This window comes from Haliotis cracherodii, unplaced genomic scaffold (genome assembly GCF_022045235.1).
Source record: "Haliotis cracherodii isolate W230 unplaced genomic scaffold, xgHalCrac1.p SCAF_11, whole genome shotgun sequence".
Taxonomy (NCBI): Eukaryota; Metazoa; Mollusca; class Gastropoda; order Lepetellida; family Haliotidae; genus Haliotis; species Haliotis cracherodii.
Genome location: NW_027266266.1, coordinates 44256768 through 44281887, shown reverse-complemented (window position 1 = coordinate 44281887; position 25120 = coordinate 44256768). Strand labels below are relative to the sequence as shown.

The 25120-nt window shown below is 42.9% G+C and overlaps 1 protein-coding gene across 1 annotated transcript in view; it reads left to right on the top strand.

Moving 5' to 3' along the window:
* LOC139456535 (huntingtin-interacting protein 1-like) overlaps window positions 1-22244 on the top strand; it is a 90237-nt gene extending 67993 nt beyond the window's left edge. The window contains exons 26-32 of the mRNA XM_071238304.1: window positions 598-698; window positions 1741-1970; window positions 3212-3273; window positions 4128-4217; window positions 5498-5533; window positions 18034-18116; window positions 19944-22244. Of these exons, the coding sequence (XP_071094405.1) occupies window positions 598-698; window positions 1741-1970; window positions 3212-3273; window positions 4128-4217; window positions 5498-5533; window positions 18034-18090 (576 nt within the window). The 3' untranslated portion in view covers window positions 18091-18116; window positions 19944-22244. The remainder of the gene's footprint in view (window positions 1-597; window positions 699-1740; window positions 1971-3211; window positions 3274-4127; window positions 4218-5497; window positions 5534-18033; window positions 18117-19943) is intronic.
* The last annotated feature ends 2876 nt before the right edge of the window (window positions 22245-25120 follow it).

Below are 25120 nucleotides of genomic sequence, written 5' to 3'. Positions count from 1 at the left end.
TTCACACCCCATTTCCACCAAATTATGAGCTTATCTGAAGTATAACTTTGCGGTTGTTGGCTGTCCTGTATCACTTTGTGTGTTCCTTTGATATGAACTGGGGGCAGGGGTGGCCCATAGGTCTGAGGTGTCCTATTCATTGTGCAGAGTTGCGTCCCTTGGGCATGCCAGAAACCTATGTATTTGGGTTCGAATCCCGTTGGCTCCGATTATGTTTCTAGGTTTGTCAGCACTATACCCGTGCTCTAGGTTTCACCAAAGTGGTAAAGTCCTGGATCACTTCGAGCTTTCCTCCCACCTTTAGCTGACACACTTTGATATAACTGGAATGCTGTTAAGGGTGGTGTTAAACACAACTCACTCACTCAATCGATATGAAGCTGACACACTATGATGTCAGTGAAATGTTGTCACTCTGCGTTCGCTGGTCTTGAGTTCAAATCTGAATCAACTCAGTTATGATCCTCACTTTGTCTGAAGCTGCTTTTGGGTTTTACCAAAATGGTCATCGTCTGTATCCTGCGACACTTTGTGCCATCCATGACTCTTTCATTAGTGCTGCCACAGTACCTCCATGTGTCATTCTGACTGTTCCAGGGGACATCCACAGCCAAAGATTTTTACAAGAAGCATCACCGCTGGACAGAGGGGTTAATATCTGCGGCCAAGGCTGTGGGCTTTGGTGCCTCCACTCTCATGTAAGTAATGGTGTATTTTGAAACAAGCCATACAGAAACAGGTGCTTGTCCTAAGTCTTTGATCTCTTGAAGGAATGTGGAGGTTTGTTGAAGGATAACCATGCAAGTAAGCTCGGAAGTTTGAAGGAATATAGAAGGTTCTTGAAGGAATATGGATATTTGTTAAAGGAATTAGGAGGTCTGTTGAAGGAATAATGAGGGTTCTGGAAGGTATATGGAGGGTTGTTGTAGAAATAAGGAAGCTGTTGAGGAATATGGAGGTTTGTTGAAGGAATATGGAAAGTTTTTGAAGGAATGTGTAGGATTCTTGAAGATATATGGAGGGTTCTTGAAGGAATGTGGGGGTTTATTCAAGGAATATGAAGGGTTCTTGAAATCATTTGGAGGTTTCTTGAAGATATATGGAGGTTTGTTGAAGGAATATAAAGGTTTTTTGAAAGTGAGTCATAATAATATGGTCCGATCATTGCTTGTTGCAATAACTTGTTGCTTTCCTTTAAAAACATGGCTTGGTGCAGAGTTGTGTCCCTTTGCCCTGCCAGGTTGAACTGGACCTGGGTTTGAATCTAAAACTGATTATGATCCTTGGTTTGTTAGTACCATACCTATCCTTGTGGCTTTCAGCACATACAAATCCTGGGCCTTTTTTTTACTGAACTACTGTTAGAACCAGTGCAAAACCCAACACACTCACTCATTCGAAAGATCGTCTGAGGTGCTGCAATTTGCTGTGCAGAGTGACATCCCTTGGATTTGTGGGTTCAAATCCCGCTTTGCCACAATTATGTTTCTAGGTTCGTCAGTACCATACCTGTGCTTGTGGGATTTACCAGAGTGGTAGAAATCTGAGACCTGCATCACTTACGGCTTTCCTTGCACATGCTGTCATATAACTGGAATACTGTTAAAAGTGGTATTAAGCCAAACTCACTCAATCACTCATTGATCTGAAATGCTTTTTCTTGCCCATTCTACTTGACAAGGCCTATATTCCGTGTCTGCTGTGTAATGTCATTGTTCACTGAGTAGATGATGTTTGCAGGGAGGCAGCAGACAAGTTGGTGAAGGGCGAGGGCAAGTTCGAGGAACTGATGGTCTGTGCCCAGGAGATCGCAGCCAGCACCGCACAGCTTACCGTGGCCTCAAAGGTCAAGGCTGATCGAGGGAGTGAAGGGTTGTCCGAGTTGTCTCGAGCATCAAAGAAAGTCAACGAGGCCACAGGAAATGTTGTAGCATCTGCCAAAACTGCTTCACAGATAGTTGAGGATAAGAGTGAGTCAGATTTCTGCCATTTTTCCTGTGTTCCGGTATGTTGGGTAAAAACAAATATGACAAGGTTATGTTATTGTTTGTATTGTTTAACCTAAAATCAACACAGAAATTCATTCACATTATTATGTTTGTGGACCCGTGAAGATCCGGGGTAGAATGGATCCTCAGCAAACCATGCTTGCCATGAAAGGAGACTATGCTTGTCGTAAGAGGCGACTAACGGGATCAGGTGGTCAGGTTCCCAGTTGCTTGGATCGATGCTCATGATGTCAATAACTGGATTGTCTGGTCCAGACTCCATTATTTCCAGACTGCCATCATAAAGCTGGAATATTGCTGAGTGTGGTGTTAAACAACAAATGTACATACATATTATGCTTTTGGACACTAACCCATGCTGACCAGCTGTCTTGTTATATGATGTATCAGCATCTTATAATTATCATTGAAACAATCAGTCTCAAGCACTTGCTGGCAACTGGGGTGGCTCACTCATCTAAGGCACTGCAATTTGATACTCGTGAAGATTCCGGGGTAGAATAGGTCTTCAGTAACCCATACTTGCTGTAAAAAGCAACTATGCTTGTCGTAAAAGGCAACTAACGGGATCGGGTTGTCAGGCTCGCTGACTTGGTTGATACATGTCATCGATCCATATTGCGTGGATCGATGCTCATGATGGCAATCACTGGATTGTGTGGTCAAGACTCGATTATTTTACAGACCGCTGTCATATAGTTGGAATATTGCTGAGTGCGGCGTTAAACAACAAACAAACTCTGCAATTTGCTGGGCAGAGTTGCGTCACTTATGCGTGCCAGGAACCTTTGATTGTGGGTTTGAATCCTGGTTTGCCCTGATTATGTTTCTCGGTTTGTAAAGCACCATACTCATGCTTGTGAATTTCACCGAAGTGGTAAACGTCTTAGACCTAAGACAGCATTTCGGGTTCTCTTCCCACAATAAGCTGGTATACAGTGCTGTAACTGAAACACTGCCTCTAGTCCATTAGTCGAGACCGGTGAAGATCCTGAGGGACAAGTTGTTTTATATCCAATTCTAGCTATTTGACATACTGGTAAGCCACCTGTCTGAAATGAGCTGCTGATCAGTTGGATATGGCCACCCCTGGATAATGTATAAAGGGGGGTCAAACCTGACTCACTCACTCACTCATAAGCATTTGCTACTGGCTGTAAGGAGGCAATGAAAACTTGATGTTACTATTGTGACTGTTCCAGATCTGATGGACTTCACCCAGCTGTCTCTCCATGACACAAAGAGGATGGAGATGCAGACTCAGGTTAGTGGTATTGACCATGGTTGGAGAAAGTGCTTGTCAGCTCCTGGGACGACTGTCTTGTGTGTTAATGAAGTGTGTCCCTGTTTCACTGTTGTCTCATCATTTCTCGCCATGTCTCACTGTTTTGTCAGTTCACCATGTGTCACACTGTATGATCTCACCAAATCTTATCACATGACACGTCGCGATGTAACTGGAATACTGATCTAAGCAGCATTAAATCTAACACTTTCTCTCTCTCACCCATTATTATCTCCCCAGTTTGCAAAACAGGGCATATAGCAATCAGCATGTCCGTTCGTCCATCAGGCATCTATTTTCCGTTTCCAGAGCAGAACTCCTAAACTTCTGAATATTCCTTGTTGAAACTTGTTATAAATGTCAGTCTAGTGCCTTTAGATGATTTAGGATATTTTTATTTTGGGATATTTTTTTCATGAAGACAAGTTGGACCATTACTGAAAATGAGACTAGTGCTCCTTTCTGGAGCAGAATTTGAAACCGTTGAGTATTTCTGGGTGAAACAAGCTATGCAGATCAATCTAGTCGTTACCTAGTACCTTTTGATGATTTGGGATGTTTGTTTATTTATTTTTTCATGTTTTCAAGACGACAAGTTGGAATTTACTGACTATGAGGGTCGTGCTTGTTTCTGGAGCTGGACTCCAAAACCGTTGGGATATTGAAAAATACTGAACTGCATTTTTTTTTCTTCTCTGAACAGAAGGTATCCAACGGTATCAGTAGCCAAACTCCATTTTCCGAATTGCGCCAGTCCGGTGAGACATGTCATCTCCTAATGACTCTTGTCACATGTTGTCACTGTGTCACCCTATATTCTCCCCTGTTCCCAGGTGCGTGTGATTGAGCTGGAGACGATGCTGGAGCAGGAGCGGAGGAAGCTAGGGGATCTGAGGAAGCAGCACTACCAGCTGGCCGGAGAGGTGGGTACCCCGTCATGCACCTCTCATGCTGCATGAACCATACACACTTGTACTCAGACCGTGTAGTCGACTATTACTCTATAGCTGGAAGATGGGATTTAATGTACTGTGTTCATACACACTTGTTCTCAGACCATGTAGTCAACTATTACTCTATAGCTGGAAGATGGGATTTAATGTACTGTGTTCATACACACTTGTACTCAGACCGTGTAGTCGACTATTACTCTATAGCTGGAAGATGGGATTTAATGTACTGTGTTCATACACACTTGTACTCAGACAGTGTAGTCGACTATTACTCTGTAGCTGGAAGATGGGATTTAATGTACTGTGTTCAAACACACTTGTACTCAGACTTTGTAGTGGATTATTACCAGTACATTCATAGCTGGAAAATGGGATTTTTCGTACCGTATTCGCCATAATAAGCACAATGTTGCTTAGAAAATTGATAATGGAGGCACTTATTAAAACTAAACACTACAAGTTCAATTTGTTGTCGGAGATGGATCGGTAGTGAACAAACTTAGTTCAAGCATCGATGAAACCAAAACTTGTGTGATTATAGTTACGAGGCAATTATATTCCCCTTCTACACTGATGTTTTCTGTGAAAATTCTGCACTATACACGAGCAAATACCTACTGTCATAAATGTTGGCTCTTAGTAGCGAATTGGTTTAGACGTTGGTCTTAGGGTTCATATTGGTGCAGATTGCTTAATACGGCGGATATGGTGGTAATTTATGTACATGCACAGTGGGTCAAGGTTGTTGTGTATTATATCAAAATAATTCCAAGAAATTCAACGTTGTTCATTTCTGTACAGAAACACAAGATCAAGCAGAAAAGTTTAATGTTGTTTATATTATTACTTTTTCATATATATCATATATTTGATTCCAGAAATATTTTGCAACTAAAACTGGTGATTTTTTCATCATAATCTCTATCAAATAATACAAATATTGCCAGATTTTGTTCCCTAACACCTTGTTCACAAACTGGTTTGGGCGGTGGTGTAGCCCTGTGGTTAAAGTGTTCGCTGAAGGCCCAGGTTCAGTTCCCTACATGGGTACAATGTGTGAAAAGCCTATCTGGTGTCCATGCCGTGATGTAGCTGGGATATTGCTAGTAGCGGCGTAAAACCAAACACACTCATTCACTGGTTTCCTCTGCAAATCTAAAATCACGGAGTATTGGGCAGTGTTTGGGTTATTGGATAATAGTAACACCAAGTTACATCATTAATGACACCAACATTGATGATGCTATTAGGAAGGAGAGGAGAATGGACTCGGGGAAGATGTCAACGTAAGTTTGTTAAATTCAAGACATTTTGTTGTTTTAGGGGCTACAATTCTCTTTCTGATTAAATCCTCCTTGGGGCACTTATTGCATTTTCCTTGCTCAAGAAAATCTACATGACATAGTTGTAACCATTTTCCTTAATAAAAAATGTTACCACACAAAAAACTTCGTTTTTGTATGATATACGACCACCCTTACGGGGCCTCACCACCAACGGCGCCTCACGCCAGGGGGAGCAACTCTCACCCAAATCACTTTCCTTATGTCATCTGTAAGAGACAGACGTGTTGATTTTTCACACAAGACAAAATAAGAGAAATCTATCGTTCGACAAGAACCATGGCTGACCAAACTGTATGTATGGTACATTTCTTTCATTGCAAAGGCGTAATACCTCGCATTGTGAAGTTATAGAGTTGTAATTGACGCCACGTGCACGGCACCTTTGAATTCAAATGGCCGTAATGGCGTCCATATTGTAGTCCCACGGGCTGATACATGTAACACCAAGGCCATTAAGAAACGGCTTGGGGTTTTGTTATATCATACAGCATTGGACTACAATTTTTTCCTTTACAAAACCCAAGGTGGTGTGTTAATTTATAAACTACACTTACCTTTTTTTACGGGTTTTTTCACCTTAGCGCGTAACACGCCCCTTTGGTGTTATAGTTAAACTACGACATTGGCTATTAGTATCGCGTTACAAATCGCATTCTACATTACGCCTTTGCTTCTAGTTTCACAATTTATGCACGTATTTTTCCGATCTTTATATCGCACTGATACACGTTAATACCCTTCCCGCCCACCTCAGAAATTACGGTCTTGTTTACAAAGACCTTCAAACTGTGTACGGGTTGTTCTAAGACAGGCACGAACGCTGCCTGATATGTCTGGCGGAGGACATTGCCTTTACCCCCCAAAAGAGACAAGTTGACTTGTTCCACTTTAAAGAGGTCTATAAAGGCGGGGGTAGATATCAGATCTACTAAGACATCCCCCCCCCCCCCCCCCCCTCCCCATCTAAAAAGGGTAAAAAAGCTGCCGAGATTGTCTCCCCCGCTCCCTCTCCGGGGGCCGGGGGAGAAGGCTGGAGGGTCCCCGTAGTAAGCACTGCACCCTCTCCTGCACTGTCTTTGGCAGACTGTTCTGCGTTACTTAAGTCGCCGATGGCGTCGATGATGGAGGAGGTGAAGTCTCGGCTCCGGAGGAGCTACGGGCTGAGCCTTCCCCGTTGTCGGCGCCGGACGCGGCTTCGAGATCTGTGTTATGCCCGGCGTCGGCCGAGGCAGGCCACTTGATCTCGGGGACGATCCGAGACCGGGCTTCGGCTCCGGCTCGAGGTCGCTCCCCAGCGGAGGGGTGGCGGGCGCCGGCCCGTGCACTACCGACGCACAACTTTCCCTAGCGGAGCCAGACGCCTCTTCCGAGGCCGAGGCTTTCACTAGTGGATTCGTAGCCCGGAGCCAGGGGGGTTCCCTTTGTCTCGGGGACGATCCGAGACCGAGCTTCGGCTCCGGCTCGAGGTCGCTCCCAAGCGTAGTGGTGGCGGGCGCCGGCCCGTGCACCACCGACGCACAATTTTCCCTAGCGGAGCCAGACGCCTCTTCCGAGGCCGAGGCTTCCACTAGTGGATACCTGCCCCGGAGCAAGGTTGGTTCCCTTTGTCTCGGGGACGATCCGAGACCCAGCTTCGGCTCTGGCTCGCGGTCGATCCCCAGCGTAGTGGTGGCGGGCGCCGGCTCGGCCCGTGCACTACCGACGCACAACTTTCCCTAGCGGAGCCAGACGCCTCTTCCGAGGCCGAGGCTTCCACTAGTGGATACCTAGCCCGGTGCCAGGTGGGTTCCCTTGAACCTCCGGCACCTCGGCACCGGGACTCGGCACCGGGGCCGGGTGCAGAGGCACGTGCGGGACAGGATTGTCCAGGTACTGCCTCAGGTGGCTGCGCCCATGCCAGAGTCGGAGACACCCAACTTGACTAAGGTCAAGCAGGGCCGGCTGTTGCCCCCCCCTTTCCCGCGTGCGGTGCGGAGTTGAAGGCTGCTTACATATGCTTCGAGGAGCAATATCATAATGCATGCCAACAGCTCCGTGTGTCCGTACACTCCGCGTATCTGTCGGCTGTACAGAGGGAGTTAGCGGGAGAGGGGCCGGTCGACTCTTCGGAGTTGGCCGCGCAACTAACGGAAGTTCAGTTATCTTACGCGGGACGCTATTCGTAGCTGTGCCTCGCAGATGATGTGCGCTGTTATGGGCATGCGCAGGCGGTGGATGTCGGTATCTAAATACTCGACTTACACATGCCAAGACTTACTTGCTTTGCCGTATAAGAGGGTGCCACCCTCTTCCCTGGGGCTCAGCAGGTGGTCCGAGAGGCCGCTCAATGGTATACTTCCATCAAAGACTCATGAGGCCATGTTGGAGGTACCAAGCGTTAAAACCGCGTAAGCGGGCCTCTCCAATTGTCCCCCCCCTACGCTAACGCACGGGTCAGACGTCCACACCTGCTTGGAAGCCGCCGCTTCCTTCAGGTATAAGGGCGCCGGGAGGAGCAAGAGAGGCACGGGCCGGGGCAAGGCAGCTGGTCGAGACCAACAGCTTATTCGCGGGGCTGGGAACGATGGGTTCCCATTAGCGCCCGAAGAGCCCCGGGTGAACCCACAGTCGCAAGTTATCGAACTGCCGACAGCCGGGGTTCACTGCCTCCAGCCGGATGTCCCCGTAGGCGGCCGACTGGCTCTATTCCTGAAGGAATCGGAGACAGTTACATCACAATCCCCGGACCCCGTCCATTTTAAGGGATGGCCATTTGCCTCGGTGGAAACATCATCCGCCCCTCCCCTTCTCCGGGATAAAGCACACTCCGGTGCCTGCTACCCGAGAGAAGGCGGAATTCCTCCGTGCCGAGGTCGACGCACTTATGAAAGCTGCGATCGAACCGGGTCCCGAGGGACAGGAAAGCGAGGGCTTCTACTCGACTTGTTTCCTAGTCACCAAACAGTGATCTCACCTGTCGAGACAGGAGAATGGCTAACGTCAATAGACTTAAGTACGCCTATCTCCACATACCAATACACCCCGAGTTCAAGAAATACCTGAGGTTTTCTTTCGACGGGAGGTGTTATCAGTTCAGGGTTCTACCATTCGGGATCTTCACGGCCCCGAGGGTGTTCACCAAGCTGATGTTGAGTCCCGCCCAAGTGGCCAGGTCAAAAGGTCGGTTCTGCCATCCGTACCTCGACGACTGGTTACTAAGAGCTCTATCGCAATCCCTGAGTCAGATAGCTACACAACAAGTGATAGATATTCTGATCACGCTAGGGTGGATGGTCAGTCTCAAGAAGTCAGATCTGAGCCCCACTCAGAATCTAGTCTTCCTAGTGGCTAATTTCAACACGGTGAGAGGACGTGTATCTCTGTCACAAGATATCAAGTCCCTTAAGCGCAAGTCACACTGCTCGTACATAGCTCCAGTTACTGGACAACATGGCGGCGACAGTGGATTTGGTCTGGCGGGGCGCTTGAGAATGAGTCCCATTCAACAAGCACTCTGTCGAATTTGGGCGAACTCGGAAGATCTCGAGACTGTGCTCGAGACTCCGTATTGGCTCATTACACACCTCCAGTGGTGGACCGAGGTCGGGAATCTGTCCCGGGGGCTCCCCCTCGACACTCCCGTTCCGTCTCTCACAGTTCAAACAGACGCGTCACTCTCCGGCTGGGGAGGCGTTCTGAATGATCACACTGCCTCGGGACTATGGTCCCAGCAGGAGATCAAACTGCATATCAATGTGCTAGAACTGAGAGCGGTCAGGTTGGTGTTCCAACGCTTCCCGGGTCTGCTTCGTGGCCAAGTGGTTCGTCTAGAGATGGGCAACCAAACGGCGATGACTTACATCCGGAAGCAGGGGGGAACGGCGTCTCCGTCGCTTCGACGAAAGACGTGGCAGTTCCTACTATAGTGCGACTCTCACGATATCAGGGTGCTACCTGTTTATCTCCCGGGGGTGGACAACGTCCGTACGGACGCTCTGTCTCGCCGGATCCTCGCTCCTCACGAGTGGAGGCTCGACCCGGGGATATTCGGGATTTTCTCCCTGTTATACAGGCCGTTACAGGTGGATCTGTTTGCGTCTGTGATGAATCACCAGACACCAACGTTCTGCTCCCGAGTCCACGACCCGAGGTCGGTGGCACCGGACGCCTTCCAGCTAGATTGGACGGACAGAATTCTGTGGGCATTCCCCCCAGTACCTCTGATTTCCAAGGTCCTGTCTCAGCTAAGCACTCAGCCTGCGCGACTAATTGTGCTCCTGGCACCTCTTTAGTCGGCGCAGAGTGGGTTTCAAGTAATACTCAGGTTTCTGTCTCAGCCTCCTGTTATATTACCTTTATGACCGGACCTCCTATCCCAGAACGGGGCCCTCCACCCGAATCCAAGGATTCAATGGGTGGCTTAGCCACTGTCAGGAATCGCCTCCAGAAGAGCGGTATTCCTGCACGAGTTGCAGACACAATACTGGCTTCGCGGAGAGATTCGACAAACGTTCAGTACGATAGATAGGCCTGCTATGCGCCCTGGTGTGTCGATAGAGGGATTGCAGATCTTTTGTTTTTTTTTTCTGCAGATCTCGTATCCGTGATTGAGTTTCTCCAGTCGCGACTAGATGACGGCCTGGCCGCATCAACAGTCCGGGGTTACTCTACAGCTATCGCAGCTTTTCACGTCACTGTCGACGGGGCACTTCTGGGTGCACACCCATTAGTGCAGCGCTTTTTAGCAGGTGTGGACAGGATCCGACCGCCAGTCCGGCGGATCAGTCCCCCTTGGGACTTGTCAATCATTCTCGATTGGCTGTCCGGTCCTTCCTTTCGGGATCTGTCGTCTCTCTCTCTTCAGCTGTTGAGCTGGGAGACGGCGTTCCTTGTGGTGGTAACGTCCGGCAGACGGGTAGGCGACATTCGTGTTATGTCAGCCGATCCCGAAATAACTGTCTTCCATGCGGTCGATAAATATCACCGGGACAGAGTCAGTTTTCGACTACCGGACTCTTACTGTCAAAGGGTCGCACACGCTTCCACGTGAACGGCTCCTATTGAGCTACCTGCTCTTTCACAGCCTTCCGCGTCGGGGACCACTGCAAGACATGCTCATGTCTTGGATGTCCGCACGACTCTCATGGCCTATATCAGCAGAAATATTGGTGTCCGTAAGGATAACCAACTATTTTGCTGTTACGGCGGTAGGAAGGTTGGCTCACCTGCGAGTAAACAATCTATCTCGAGGTGGATAGTTTCAACCATTTGTACAGCGTATACGCTTACAGGCAGGGACCCCCCTACCAGGTTGAAGGCTCATTAGGTTAGAGCAGTGGCTGCGTCAAAAGCGTACGCCGCGGCTCTGCACATTGAGCAGATCTGCTCCGCGGCTATTTGGAGCCAGCCGAGCACGATTCATCAAACCTTACCAACTCGACAAACAGTCAAGCGAGCGTACTCGGTTTGGTCAGTCAGTTCTCCGAACGGGGCAAAGTTCTAATCTCTAGCCAATTGAGCATTCGAGATTTTAGACAGTCCTCCGGTTATACTGCTCGGTAATGGTCCGGATTTTATCTTCTGCGGTCGATAAATATCAGTCCTTACTACTCGATAATACTCGTATTTTGCGCACGCGCTCCTTCGATCCTCGGGGACTCTCTGGACTAGCTCAGCGCTGGTTATGGTCTCTCGTGATCTATGCCCCTATATCACTTGTTCAAAAAAAGTGTGGGGGTGGGAGGTGTTTCGAGTTCTCAACTTATGACAAGCCGCGAAAACAGGCTTTATCATAATATATGGTCGACCACGCCCTGTCTCTAGCCCCCGCCTTTCGACGGTGGTGCCTCACGATAAGGTTGGTTCCATTTATTGAACTCAATATTTTATTCTGTTGAATAATCAAATACGATGTATTTATTTACGCCTGTTGCTGACGGATGCCACTTCCTAGATTATCTTTGGGAGTCTGTCCTGATGCAATAAGTGCCCCAAGGAGGATTTAATCAGAAAGAGAATTTTACAAACCTGTAGAGGTTATGAATTCTCTGATGAAATCCTCCTTGGGGCACGGCCACCCACCTCCCCACATTCCGTCAGCATTTGACATATGGAAAGTGATTTGGGTGAGAGTTGCTCCCCCTGGCGTGAGGCGCCGTTGGTGGTGAGGCCCCGTAAGGGTGGTCGTATATCATACAAAAACGAAGTTTTTTGTGTGGTAACATTTTTTATTAAGGAAAATGGTTACAACTATGTCATGTAGATTTTCTTGAGCAAGGAAAATGCAATAAGTGCCCCAAGGAGGATTTCATCAGAGAATTCATAACCTCTACAGGTTTGTAAAAATTTCCATGTCATTTCCATTCAGAAAATATGTAGAACATGAAATGAAAAGAAGTTTGGAATATATGGAAGTTGGAAATGACATGTTAATTTTGCTGCAACTCCCGAATGTTAAACAGGTTGGCGTCATGAAACATGGGCTTGAACATCAAGGTTGGCATTAGTGTCAAGTCGGACTATGTCAGGATCGTCAGGATTTATCATGAGAATCTGATTTTTATAGTCTACAGAATAATTTTTTCCATGATATTTGACAGAGGATGTTATGTTTTAAGATATTTGCAATTAATCACTTCACATAGCATGATATCGGTCATTGTTATGATGATGATGGTTATGTTTTGCACAAAGAAAGTTCACTATTTTCACTTGTGCATGTAGACAAACCACAGTTACGATGAATTTCCCGCCAGCACGTGTGGATCCAGAAGTGGAAATACTTCACACGTAGTCACCTTGATAGTTCTGATGTTTGGTGGTGCATCACCATTCACTCTCAGCTTTCTGCATAGACAGTGGTACATAGCCGTAGCAACACCTAGCGTATGTAGTCGTGTTGTAGACACAGAGCACTTCCCTGTGGGGATTTCAGGTTAAAATAGGTCCCCTGTACCTCATGCATGTTGTAAGAACTCGCTACTAGGAGGACCTGGAGATCAGGCTCAGGGACCAGGACCTCGTTCCACAAAATGACCTTAGTGCTACGATGATCAATGATCATAAGTCTATGTTAAAGTATGGGAGTTACGATCACCTTAGTGCTACAAGGATCGTAAGTCTATGTCAAAGTATGGGAGTTACGATCACCTTAGTGCTACAAGGATCGTAAGTGTATGTCAAAGTATGGGAGTTACGATCACCTTAGTGCTACAAGGATCGTAAGTCTATGTCAAAGTATGGGAGTTACGATCACTTTGGTGCTACGATGATCGATGATAGTAAGTCTATGTTAAAGTATGGGAGTTACGATCACCTTAGTGCTACGATGATCGCAAGTCTATGTTAAAGTATGGAGTTACGATTACATAAGTGCTAAGATCCCCACTGTGGAACGGGCTGAAAGTATGTGTGGGTCATTGCTCATACTGTCAATCACTGGTTTGTCTTTGATTCCAACCAGCCGGTGGGGATTTCCAGTTAGAGCAGGCCCCAGCAACCTATACTGGTCTCAAGAGGCAAACCACATGGATCAGGTGGTCAGACTCAGGGACTTAGTTGATGGTGTGTCATCGTAACTAAGGCGTGGATCGTTGTTCTTAATGTCAATCACTGGATTATCTGGTCTAGACACAGCTATTTACAGGCTGCCGTCATATTGTGGGATTATTGCTGAAGGTGGGTTTAAAAAACAAACAGACAAAACTTCTAATCAGCGGGAATAGATCTCCAGCAACCGATGCTTGTCATGAAAGGCAACTTCATTGCATTAGGTGGTCAGGCTTGGTGACCCGTGTCAGTGACCCTGATGGTGTGGACCATAGTACATTCTATCAATCACTGGTTTGCCTGGCACAGGTTAGAAAGTTACAGGTCGTTGTGACATGGCTGGAATATTGCTGACTGGACATTAAACATTCACTCCATCTACTCACTTAGATATATTGTGTATATTCTCCATAGAATATATGTATCTAAGTATGCTATACACTGAAGACTCTGATTATCAGAAAAATTGACTTGAGGATGGTGAACATTGCCAGGATGCCCTGTAGAACTCTTTGGGTCTCTTTTCTTGCCATAGGTCACCTTTAGAATTTTGAATATGTACTACCAGTTTGACTATATAGTATTCAGATAAGTCTAACACTTTCATCTACCTAGTTTTGGTGAGTCTAGATAAAGCCCATGATGTCCAAGTGTGGGGCCTAACACTGCAGATAACTCATAGATACCAATAACCCCACTCCAGGAAGGATTCTTGAAATAAAACCCTTGTGTACTCCAACTCTAAGGCAACTAATTCATGTTTTGCTTTGATACTGAACATTTCTATTGAATATTATCAGAACTGAAACAAATAATTGCTAATGTCCTGTCCTTATGTAGGTTCCAGGGTTCCAGGATTTGGGTAAATAGCAGCCATATTGCTGACACAATACCCAGTTTAGCTATTCTGAGATAAAGTGACGTAGATGATGCAGTGGTCTAAAGAAGAAGAAGCTGTAATACTGTATGCAGAGTTGCATCCCTTACATGAGCCAGGATCTGCATGCTGAATATCCGATTCATTCCAGTGATGGGCTATGGTCTGTCCACACCCTTGCGGCATCACAGTCATAAATGTGTTAGCTCCCCTGCCCCCATCCCCGCCCCTGATTTTAGTATTTTTGTTGATCTATACTACTCAAGAGAAGTAACAGAACACCTAATTATATGTTATAACTATAGTTATACCAGGATAGATTAACTATAGTAATATGACAGAATCGGGTGTTCTGTAACTTCTTTTGAGCAATATATTTAATGCTGTCATTATGAATTATTATTCACTATTTGAAATTAAGCTTGAAAGTGAAGGAGTCTTGTTGCAGCCCCAATGTTAAAGTTTAGGGTCAAATACAAAGCAGCAGACACCAGCTACAGCCATGTTTCCACTGAACAGTCTATGCAGAAAGCATGTGAGGGTTTGTTTGAGATGGTGTCACCATCTCCACATCGTCCATTTTCATACTTCAACCTTGTTGATTCTTGTCACTAGTCACCGATAGCATGCTTCAAGCATCCGGCCGTCGCCGCCATTCCTGTTGTTACCACACTAACATTCTGTTACCAACTGATATGTTACCTTCTGCGCATTGAAGTCAGGAATGTTCGTTAGACACATATCTCTCATACATGATGTTGTCCACTAAAACAAACACACATTGATTATGTCACGTTACTCAATTAGCAAAGATGTCACCTTCTGATACTGGGTTCTGACTTGTTATATATCGGTCATATTTTCAGTTTCGTGTGGTTTCAAATTCTGTGCTCAGATTAAGGTGTTATGAAACCATTGTTGTTTTATTTGCAAAATCATTTTCTTTCTGACAAACTCAATGTGTGTTTCCAGGACAAATCTAACCATGTTAACAATTATATTGTTTAGTTCTTTTTCACTCACTCTATGAAAACTGAATCAATATTATGGGCAAAGATTATTTGAAGATTATGAAACCTTAATATAAATTGTTCTTTCTAGGGCTTCTGACTTGACCAACCATTTCTGTACAGATATAAGTTTTACATCCTACCACCAAATTAATGGAGTAGTTTCCGAAGGCAATGCTCTGTCCAAATAAAATCATCTGTCTCTCAACAACAGTGCTGCAATGGTGTGAAATCATTTGCGTGTGCTAAACATTTAAGAAAAACAGTACAAAAAGTAGCAGTTTATTCAAATATTTTTGCCCAAATATGACTTGATCTAGTCCAAATTAACATCAGTTCTTTGCTTGCCATTTAAACAGTTTTGGAATGTCTTGTTCCATATACATATATGCTACACAATGCAGCCAACATGCCAGTTGCTGCCATTTAGAATAGACGCACAGAATATTTTTATTGTCATATGGTTTTTTTCTTTCTTTTTCTCAAAATTGGATGACATATCTTTGAAATCTTGTATTACTGTTGTAAATATTTATTTTACACTCTTCAACTTTTACACCAAAATAACAGCATTTTGTTTTCTGCTCTGAAGTCTGACTCTTTCAGATCTAATAATCCATGTTTGATTTTACATCGACTTAAGACATAGATTTCCTAGGCAGAAAAATGCTGCAAATTTCACATCGCTAGCTTTTCTGAGGAAACATTTTTTTTAGACATTAAATCAGTTTTACACATACTACATCAGCATTTAATTGATGTGGAATTCCTTGCAAGGTTTTCCTATCCCTTTATAATTTTTGTCCCTGCCTGTTTTTAGATGAGTGTTAGGAATTCATGTTTGGCTTGAAAAAGCATGTTTAAATGTGTTCCTAAGTGTATTAATTTTGAAGTAGTTTGTTGCCATATGATTGATGTGCATCCACCTGACAGTTCGGACAGTTGCCATTATTTGTAGGGATAGGCCATTTGTTATTGGGACGGTGGAGCAGAGACTATGTCCATGGATTGGCCCAAAAGGATAATCCGCCCCAAATGTCGAACATTTCTATTTTTGCGAACCTTCCCATAATACTTATAAAAATGTTTTGATGACATTTTCCCTGAAAGCTGTAAGTGAAAGTTGTTAGTTTTTACAAAAATTCTAGAAATATTATATTCATATTTCGATTAATAGGACAGGGCGGCGAGGAAGTCTTGTGCTTAAACCATTCACTCCTCCCGCTGAAGACCCCGATTTGATGCCCCATGTAAACACATGTGAAAACCATTGATTGTGGTCTCTGCTGTTGTATAGCTGGAATATTGCTTACAGCAGTGTCAAACCCAACTCACTCACTCACTCAACAAAACAGTAACCTGTGTTACTTGTGTATGATTTTAAAACCTCCTGACGACTTGTGATGTTTTCGGGACAATCCTTGTGTCCTCTCTGACCCACCCTCCCACAGCCTGTAATATGTTGCCTCTAGTTCTCCTCAGCTAGATGCAGAAGAACTATATCTTAGCTGGCTTAAGTTAGCTAACATGCTCCGGGGAACTCATTCATGTACCTTAATCCTCTGACTTGGTACTGGTGTTATTAACCATATGAAATGAAATGTTTTCTAGCAAGAAACTCTGTATTATTCCATTCTATCTGTGTCTTGTATTGATGAAATGTCCACAGTCGGTATTGAATACCAGTCAGAAGTGGATGTGAGATCAATTGATTGAGTTTTTTTCCAGGATTATTTTCGGTCCATATGGGTACAGTGTGTGAGCCTATGTCTGGGTGTTCCCTGTGATACTGCTGGTGTGTTGGTGAAAGCAGAATAAATGCCCTATAAGAGACTTACTCTCCTGAATACCAATGAGCCCGACAAGTCACTAGCCATCTTGCTTTATAACGCTCATTGAAATTGACCACAAATAGGTCATGCAAAATCAGATGTGTCACTGGTCTGTGTGTGCTACCTCAAGAATTGTTGCCATATTTGAAATGGCTGTTCACTGACTCCCTCCCCAATACATCTCCTTTTTGCTAGCTGGCAAGTCTGCAAGTCTAGCTCAAGCTGTGACTTTAGCCACTGGTCCGATGCCGAGTCTTGTAAAATTCTGTTGCCTAGTAAACTGGGATAATAATCCATATCATAACACAAAAATCTCCTGAAAATGATGCTTGGAGCCATATTCAGGCAAAAGTTTTGGCACAAAGTGCATGTCAAACACACGTTGTCACATCAATACGACTGTCCACATTGTGCCATCATTGTGACCACCAAATCTCCACTTTAACTTTTTGTGAGTTGTACAATGATGGGTACCTGCTGTTACCCTGGAAATTGTAAGTCCAGGAAATTGACAGTGGTGGAATGGAATGATTCAGAGAGATCTTGCCTACGAGTTAATGAAATAGTTTGCAAAATCATCATACTTCATGTCCTGTTGCAAGAAGCAGCATCTGAATTTCAGTTTGTCTGGTTTCGGAGAATTAATTTCTGCCTTTTTTTAATACGTCCAAATGGAAATACAAAGAGAAACTAGATTGGTCTGTTTTGCAACCAGCAACATGTGGTTAATGGTTTTTGCAAAAGATGATTGTTGATGTTTATGTTTCAATTTTGTGACATTTGAATGTTTATGAATTGTGGTGAAATTTGAACATTTATGAATAATAGTGAGATTTGAGACACTGGTTTATTTGAGTGTTTCAGCATTGTATTATGACATGTAAGTTAGATGGATGGAAGAGGGATAAATGGATGGATGAAACAAAGGCATATCGCCATCATGACTCAAACTGAAACAACATGATTTTTGAATCCTTTTTTTCACTTTCTTGAGAAACTTCAAGCCATTACATGTATGTATACTACTCAAAAGAAGTTAAAGAACACCCAATGAGAGATTAGCTATTGTAATATTAAAGAGTGAGGTGCTAGTTTAACTTCTTTTGAGTACTATATGACATATCAATTACACGGCTGGATATATTTAATGTTTATGGTTACTAAGACTGCTGAAACTGAGTGGTGTTTTTCTAGTCAGAGGTGCCAGTTTACAAAGACTGGCTAGGGCCCTGGGACTCGGATATGTTGTGATCATTCTCGGGTAACCATGGTAACGGGTAAGACAGATGCATGGTGTGGCCTGCACCAGGTTTTGCCACATGCTGAGATGGCTCCAGTTCTATTGTTGATGACTGAACGTTCATTGACAGCATGGTGTTTGTTTAATTGTGCTGTTGCTTCTGTTATGGGGAGAAAAGTTCTAATATTATGAGATGCTTACTACAGGTTGTATGGGTTTTATGTACTGAAAGATCTTGTACAGAAGTCCAAACAACAACACCGATACAGGAACTTTAAGAGCAGGTTTGGAAATTGGTCTTCAGCAACCTATGCTTGTCCTACAAGGCGACTAACGTGATCGGGTGATCAGGTTCGCTGAGTGTATCGTCCCACCACAAGTAAGTGCTCACCATATCATCCCACTGATGCATCCGTATATCATCCCACCACAAGTAAGTGCTCACCATATCATCCCACCACAAGTAAGTGCTCACCATGTCATCCCACTGATGCATCGGTGTATCGTCCCACCACAAGTAAGTGCTCACCATATCATCCCACTGATGCATCCGTATATCGTCCCACCACAAGTAAGTGCTCACCATGTCATCCCACTGATGCATCGGTGTATCGTCCCACCACAAGTAAGTGCTCACCATGTCATCCCACTGATGCATCGGTGTATCGTCCCACCACAAGTAAGTGCTCACCATGTCATCAGTGAAAGTTAGCATGCTGTTAGGGTGGCAGTAAGTCGTTGGAAATGGTTTTCATATTTGAAAAAACGTTTTAGAAAATGAAAAGGTCAACATATCTTTCAAGTGTAAACCATCAATTACAATGGATTGTGTGCATGGTTTTGATGTATGTGAGCAATAATCTAATAACTGGTATGTGTCTCCTAATATATCAATGATTTTCAGTACAAATGTTTCATTTGGATCTCATTCAATAATAAATAAAACTCAAATATGTTAGTGTGAAGTTAGTGACAAAAGCTGCTAAGTCTTGACTGATTTTGTATTTGCCTGGAGTGTTTAACAGCAACACAACCTGTGAAGGTCCGGGTTAGACTAGGTCTTCAGCAACCCATGCTGGTCATATGAGGCAACTAAGGGGTATGCTTGTCGTAAGAGGCGACCAACGTGATCGGGTGGTCAGACTCGCTGACTTGGTTGTCGATGCTCTGGATGTCAATCACTGGATTGTCTGGTCCACAGTTGTTTACTTACAGGCCACCGTCATAAAGCTGGAATATTGCTGAGTGTGTCAACAAACAAACAAATAATAGCAACAATGTGAATGTTGTTTTTGCATCATGACAATTTGATAACAAAGTTGGTGTTGATGAAGCAGGGTGTAGCCACAGTGCCTGCTGAGTGTGTGGTAGGATAGCTTGTTGGCAAGGCGTGCTGTCAGTGTTGAGCATGAAGGCCACAGCTGCCTCTCTACCTACAGTTCTGTAACAGCATGGCCAGGATGAGAGCAGGGCTCTGGTGGAAACCAGATTTCAGAGGACAAGCATGAACGTTTTATGTTCTGTCAGAATTAGGAATTATGCTATAGATTATTGTGCCTTGAGGAAACGTTTTTGAAATTATGTAAATTGAACAAATTTCCTGAAATTATTTTCATTGTCTATATGTATCTGACACAATGTTTCTTATTCAATATACATTGAAGCTTTTACTGATGTGTTGATGAATGTTTGATATTTGATTGTGTTAATTTTGTGTTAATTTTGTGTTAATTTAGTGTTACTGTTCATTTTGGAAGGGATCTCTTTCAGTAATGTTACAATAATTGTCTTTGAACAGTGAATTTGATTTATTGAAAAAAGGTCACTTGTAACATAAATGACTCTTTTTCTCATGTGTTTGCAGAAAAGCTGACGTGGTTGAGGAGAAGACTGGCGGTGGTATTTTATTCTGAGTGCTGTGTAAAGACTATAACCAAGATGTCCCGGAAAATGTCATACACACATGTCGTCACTTCAGTCATCACGAAAGGTCATTGTGTCACTTAGCCATCAAGGTCACTAGGTCATCCAAGGTCATCAGCTTTGTGAGAGGTCATCAAGGGTCAATGGGTCATTGAGAAAAGTCTTCACATGACACTCACAAAGAGGTCAAATGTTCCCATGATACAGTAACAGAAGAATGCTATGGATTATTTTTATTTTTATTTTTTAACGATTTTGAAAACATGCAAGGGATGATTGTCAGATATATTGGACATTTTATGTATTTAGTGACGTGTGTGAATCATACCCAGGTAATTGAAAGAACTTAAGACATTCATTTGGACTTTCACACATATAGTCCAGAAAGTGGAATGATTAATCTGTTACCATTTCTTTATATTCGGATACCCCCACAGTATGTATATGTACAGTTATATCAGATCCTATTAAACAAATATAAGTTTCAACAACTAAAGTACTTGACAACTTTTATTGGTCAAAAGAATATACATGTAATCCTGATACTTAACATATGATATCATTATGCACATTAAACGTGATAGGCTCCAGCTAGAAGGGCCAGCCAAAGTGTACCGGTAGTACTTCAGTCTGCGACTTTTGCCACTTGTCCAAAGCCCGAGAAGCCTGATATTGCACTTATGTAGAGGCGTGTGGAATAAGTCATTTCAGCAGTTAATCAGGTAGTACTTCAGTCTGCGACTTTTGCCACTTGTCCGAAGCCCGAGAAGCCGGATATTGCACTTATGTAGAGGCGTGTGGAATAAGTCATTTCAGCAGTTAATCCCGTACAGTGGAAGATGGTGGGTGAGTCTTGTGGTTAAAGTATTCGGTATTCAAGCCACACACATTGCAGTGTTTGAAGCCTGTACGATTTTGTTATTTTGAACCCCAACCCTTTATAAATTCTGGAGCTGTCCTTGTCATTGCACTGTGGACAATCCATCGGTACTCATTATTAAAGAATTTTTATAATGTAAGTGAAATTTTTTTTCCAAATTGGCCCGTGTTATTTAAATTAAATTTTGAGAGCAAAAGAAGTGTACACAGGAGTATATTTGCAATGTTAGTAATTAAGGTTGAAATAATAGTGTGTGTTATGGCCCTAATGTTCTCAGTTATGGATTTAGAGGTACTATGATTCATATACCATTGCCAACAACCACAAGGGCCCACTGTCTGTCACTGGAGGTGTGACAGTCTGGCAGCAAGACTACACTAGGTATACATGTGCACATCTTCACATTGAGACTCCATTGAGTGAACACCCTCATATATGTATGTGTATAAATTGAATCTCATACTCACACAATGAATAGCTATCATTTCGACATTTCACTGGTCATTTGAACATGTGCTCCAATATGGCCTCATTGTCAGCCATATTGGATATCTGCATTGTCATTGATGTATAAACTTCATATCTTCATATCATTCACATCTTGGGGGAGGTTTCAATGTGTTGCCCATGGCAGTGTTTTTATGTACCATATAGGCTGGTGTGGTTTATGACGTGTAAGAAATTGGTTCACACATTCAAACTGCATTGGAAATTTATAGTGTTGCGCATGGTTAACATTTTGATGTATTCACTTCTGAGATAAGTTTGTAACATGGCATTTCATTTGTTTGTGTAGTTGTTTAACACAAGAAGGGGATAGTGTATCCTGTCTCCAAGATACTGAGTTGACATTTTGGATATTCAGATGTAACTATTTTAGCACCTTTGTCTCACATGAATCCAGAGGGATATAGTATACTTAATTCATTGACACATGTTAGAAAGGGAATTGGTATTTGAGTATCATTTGCAGGACTAATTCTAGGGCCACTAATTTGGAGCGATCCACCAAATGGTTGTTTGTTCATGATATGAGTCTCGATGTTCTAGGTATGTTAACATGATTTTATTCTGGTTTGGATGTAACAAGGAAACCAGAAATTATTTGTTGCCAACGTTTATGTCAAGTTTTCTTGATGGTTTAAGATGATACACATAAATAAGATGATACATACATGAGATTTAATAATACATTTTTTTATGATAAAGCTGTAGACTGTGAATGTGACTCATCAAAATGATAATTGAAACAATTCCCATCGATGCTGAAGAAATCGTAGGGAATTTTATAGAAAAAAATATAAAGACCCAGACATTCTTTAAAAAAATAATTATGCATCAAACTGTTGGAAAAAAATTGCCTGCCAAAAAAAGACATCGTTGCAAGGTGTGATAACATGTGTAATAACTTTCTGATATTTGCACATGTGCATTTTCGTGATTCTCAATGCTGATTGGTCAACTGATGCCTTATGACGTCATAGTGCTTCATTGTTGAGAAGATTTGATATGATGTTATCCATTGTTCTTGATGTCACAATTACATGACATCAACTGAACAATAGGCTGCTTTCAGTGAAGTAGGGTTGACATTACACACAGGTGTTTTTTTTTCATTTTCTCTCTTAAAATGTCATCAGGTAATATATAGAATAACCTACCCGTAACTCTGCATTATGGGTTATCTGTCCCTAGTGAATAAATACTGTAAGTCCCTCCCCAAAGACACGTGATCAACACCATTCATTCACTCAGGACAGATAATTTGTCATTCCTCGTAGCTCGTTGGTTCTTCTCTAATTGTATCATAAGTGTATTGGTTAATGGTCTGTCTGACAACTTTTAAACATGTTTATTATCATGCTTTTGCTATCTTTCTATCTTTAACGCAATTCTTTTTAAAGTTTTCCTGAAGAAGCTCTCCTTTTCATGTGGATAAGTGGTACAGGAAATATTTCTTTTGAAACTTTACAGTTTGCTGATATTGAAGTTTATTTCTGAGATGCTATATGTACAGATCTACCAACCAAGGGTTTGTTTTATTGTGACGACTAAGGTATCTACAAGATATTTCTCAGCTTATGTAGGTGTGAATTCAGTCCTTCATGACTCTTAAATCTAGGCTAGAACATTTGGTTATGTATGTGTGTGTGTGTGTTTCCTGGTAACCAAATAGAAAATGGCAAGTTTCATCCCAATGGAAATTTGACAAATGTGATAATTTGTTTTTATTGTGCCAAGCAATGTGTTTGTGGTTACGTATCCAGCAACCAAGTATGTTGACTTTAGTGAGGTTTGAATTATTATTAGTGTCACCTTTAACCTGAAGTCTTTACCCCGCCACCTTTTCTTGTCTCTTATTCTCCTTCCACTTACACACATATGTTTAGCTTTAAGACACAACAATCTTTTTCTAAAAATGAAAAGACTGCCACCTCTTTTTAACGGCATGTTTGGGTTGTTTTTATAAGGTACAGATGGCTATTATTCAACCAGTCACCTTGGTGTTAGACGTTTTCTTGACACTAGAAAAAAAGGATGAAGATCACTTACTGAAATCCTACAAAGAATTTAACTGGTTTCCAGTAGGGTGGAATTATTTGGTTTGTCTATAAAATAAAATATAAACTTACCATTCATCGTTTATGCCTTACTGTCTGTGATTGTCTATAATTCTAGTTGTGAATGAAAGATAGGATTTCATTTTTGCAACAATGAAGTTTTTAAAGGAAAATGTTACTTGTGAATTTGTGTTTTTTATTGTACTGTCGGTCTTACTTTTCTTCTTTGTAGAGCAAACAAAGCTGAAGTTGCACATGCCAAGAAGTCAGAGTTTGTACAAATCATGTATATTTGGTACCCAGCTAGATAGAGTTAGGTAAGCTAGAGTTGATTTCACTAAGTGTACATATTTGAGTGTCTGAGTTGGCAAGGGTGTTATCCAATTGGCTGGATGGTGTTTTTTCTTAAAGTTTTGTTTGTTTGAGCATCAGTCTCCTTAATATGTGTCACTGACAAACAATATTGCTCGGTCAATATTAGCATTGAGATGTAACATAATGCCATTGAGCACGCGTAAACTTCCTACTAGTCATAATTGTGAAATGTTGTAGTGTTCAAGCAATGTTATGTCTCGGCTTTGCCCAGCACTCTTAAAGGGGGTCTGTGCTCAAAGGGTTAACATCGGAACTGTCATAGTATCAAGTGTTAACATCGTTGCTTTCATAGTATCAAGGGTTAGCATCAAAACTGTCATAGTATCAAGGGTTAACATCGATACTGTCATAGTATCAAGGGTAAACATCGAAACTGTCATAGCATCAAGTGTTAACATCGATACTGTCATAGTATCAAGGGTTAACATCGATACTGTCATTGTATCAAGTGTTAACATCAAAACTGATAGTATCAAGTGTTAACATCGATGCTTTCATAGTATCAAGGGTTAACATCGATACTATCATAGTATCAAGGGTTAACATCGATACTGTCATAGTATCAAGTATTAACATCGATGCTGTCATAGTATCAATGGTTAACTTTGACTGTCATAGTATCACGGGTTAACATTGATAAAATGAACCCCTTAAATGTACAGTTTATTATTAGAGAGATATTCATAACTTGATCATTTACAATATTCAGAGTGATTACCTTATCCTCTGCTTGGTTTTCAACCAAGACTCGTCGTCAGTATGATCCTGGGTTTGTCAGCACTATCCCCATGTGCATAGGTTTCAGTAACAAGGTAAACATCTCAAGGCCTGATTCACTTAGGGCCACCATACCCGTGCTCGTGGGTTTCAGTAACAAGGTAAACATCTCAAGGCCTGATTCACTTAGGGCCACCATACCCGTGCTCGTGGGTTTCAGTAACAAGGTAAACATCTCAAGGCCTGATTCACTTAGGGCCACCATACCCGTGCTCGTGGGTTTCAGTAACAAGGTAAACATCTCAAGGCCTGATTCACTTAGGGCCACCATACCCGTGCTCGTGGGTTTCAGTAACAAGGTAAACATCTCAAGGCCTGATTCACTTAGGGCCACCATACCCGTGCTCGTGGGTTTCAGTAACAAGGTAAACATCTCAAGGCCTGATTCACTTAGGGCCACCATACCCGTGCTCGTGGGTTTCAGTAACAAGGTAAACATCTCAAGGCCTGATTCACTTAGGGCCACCATACCCGTGCTCGTGGGTTTCAGTAACAAGGTAAACATCTCAAGGCCTGATTCACTTC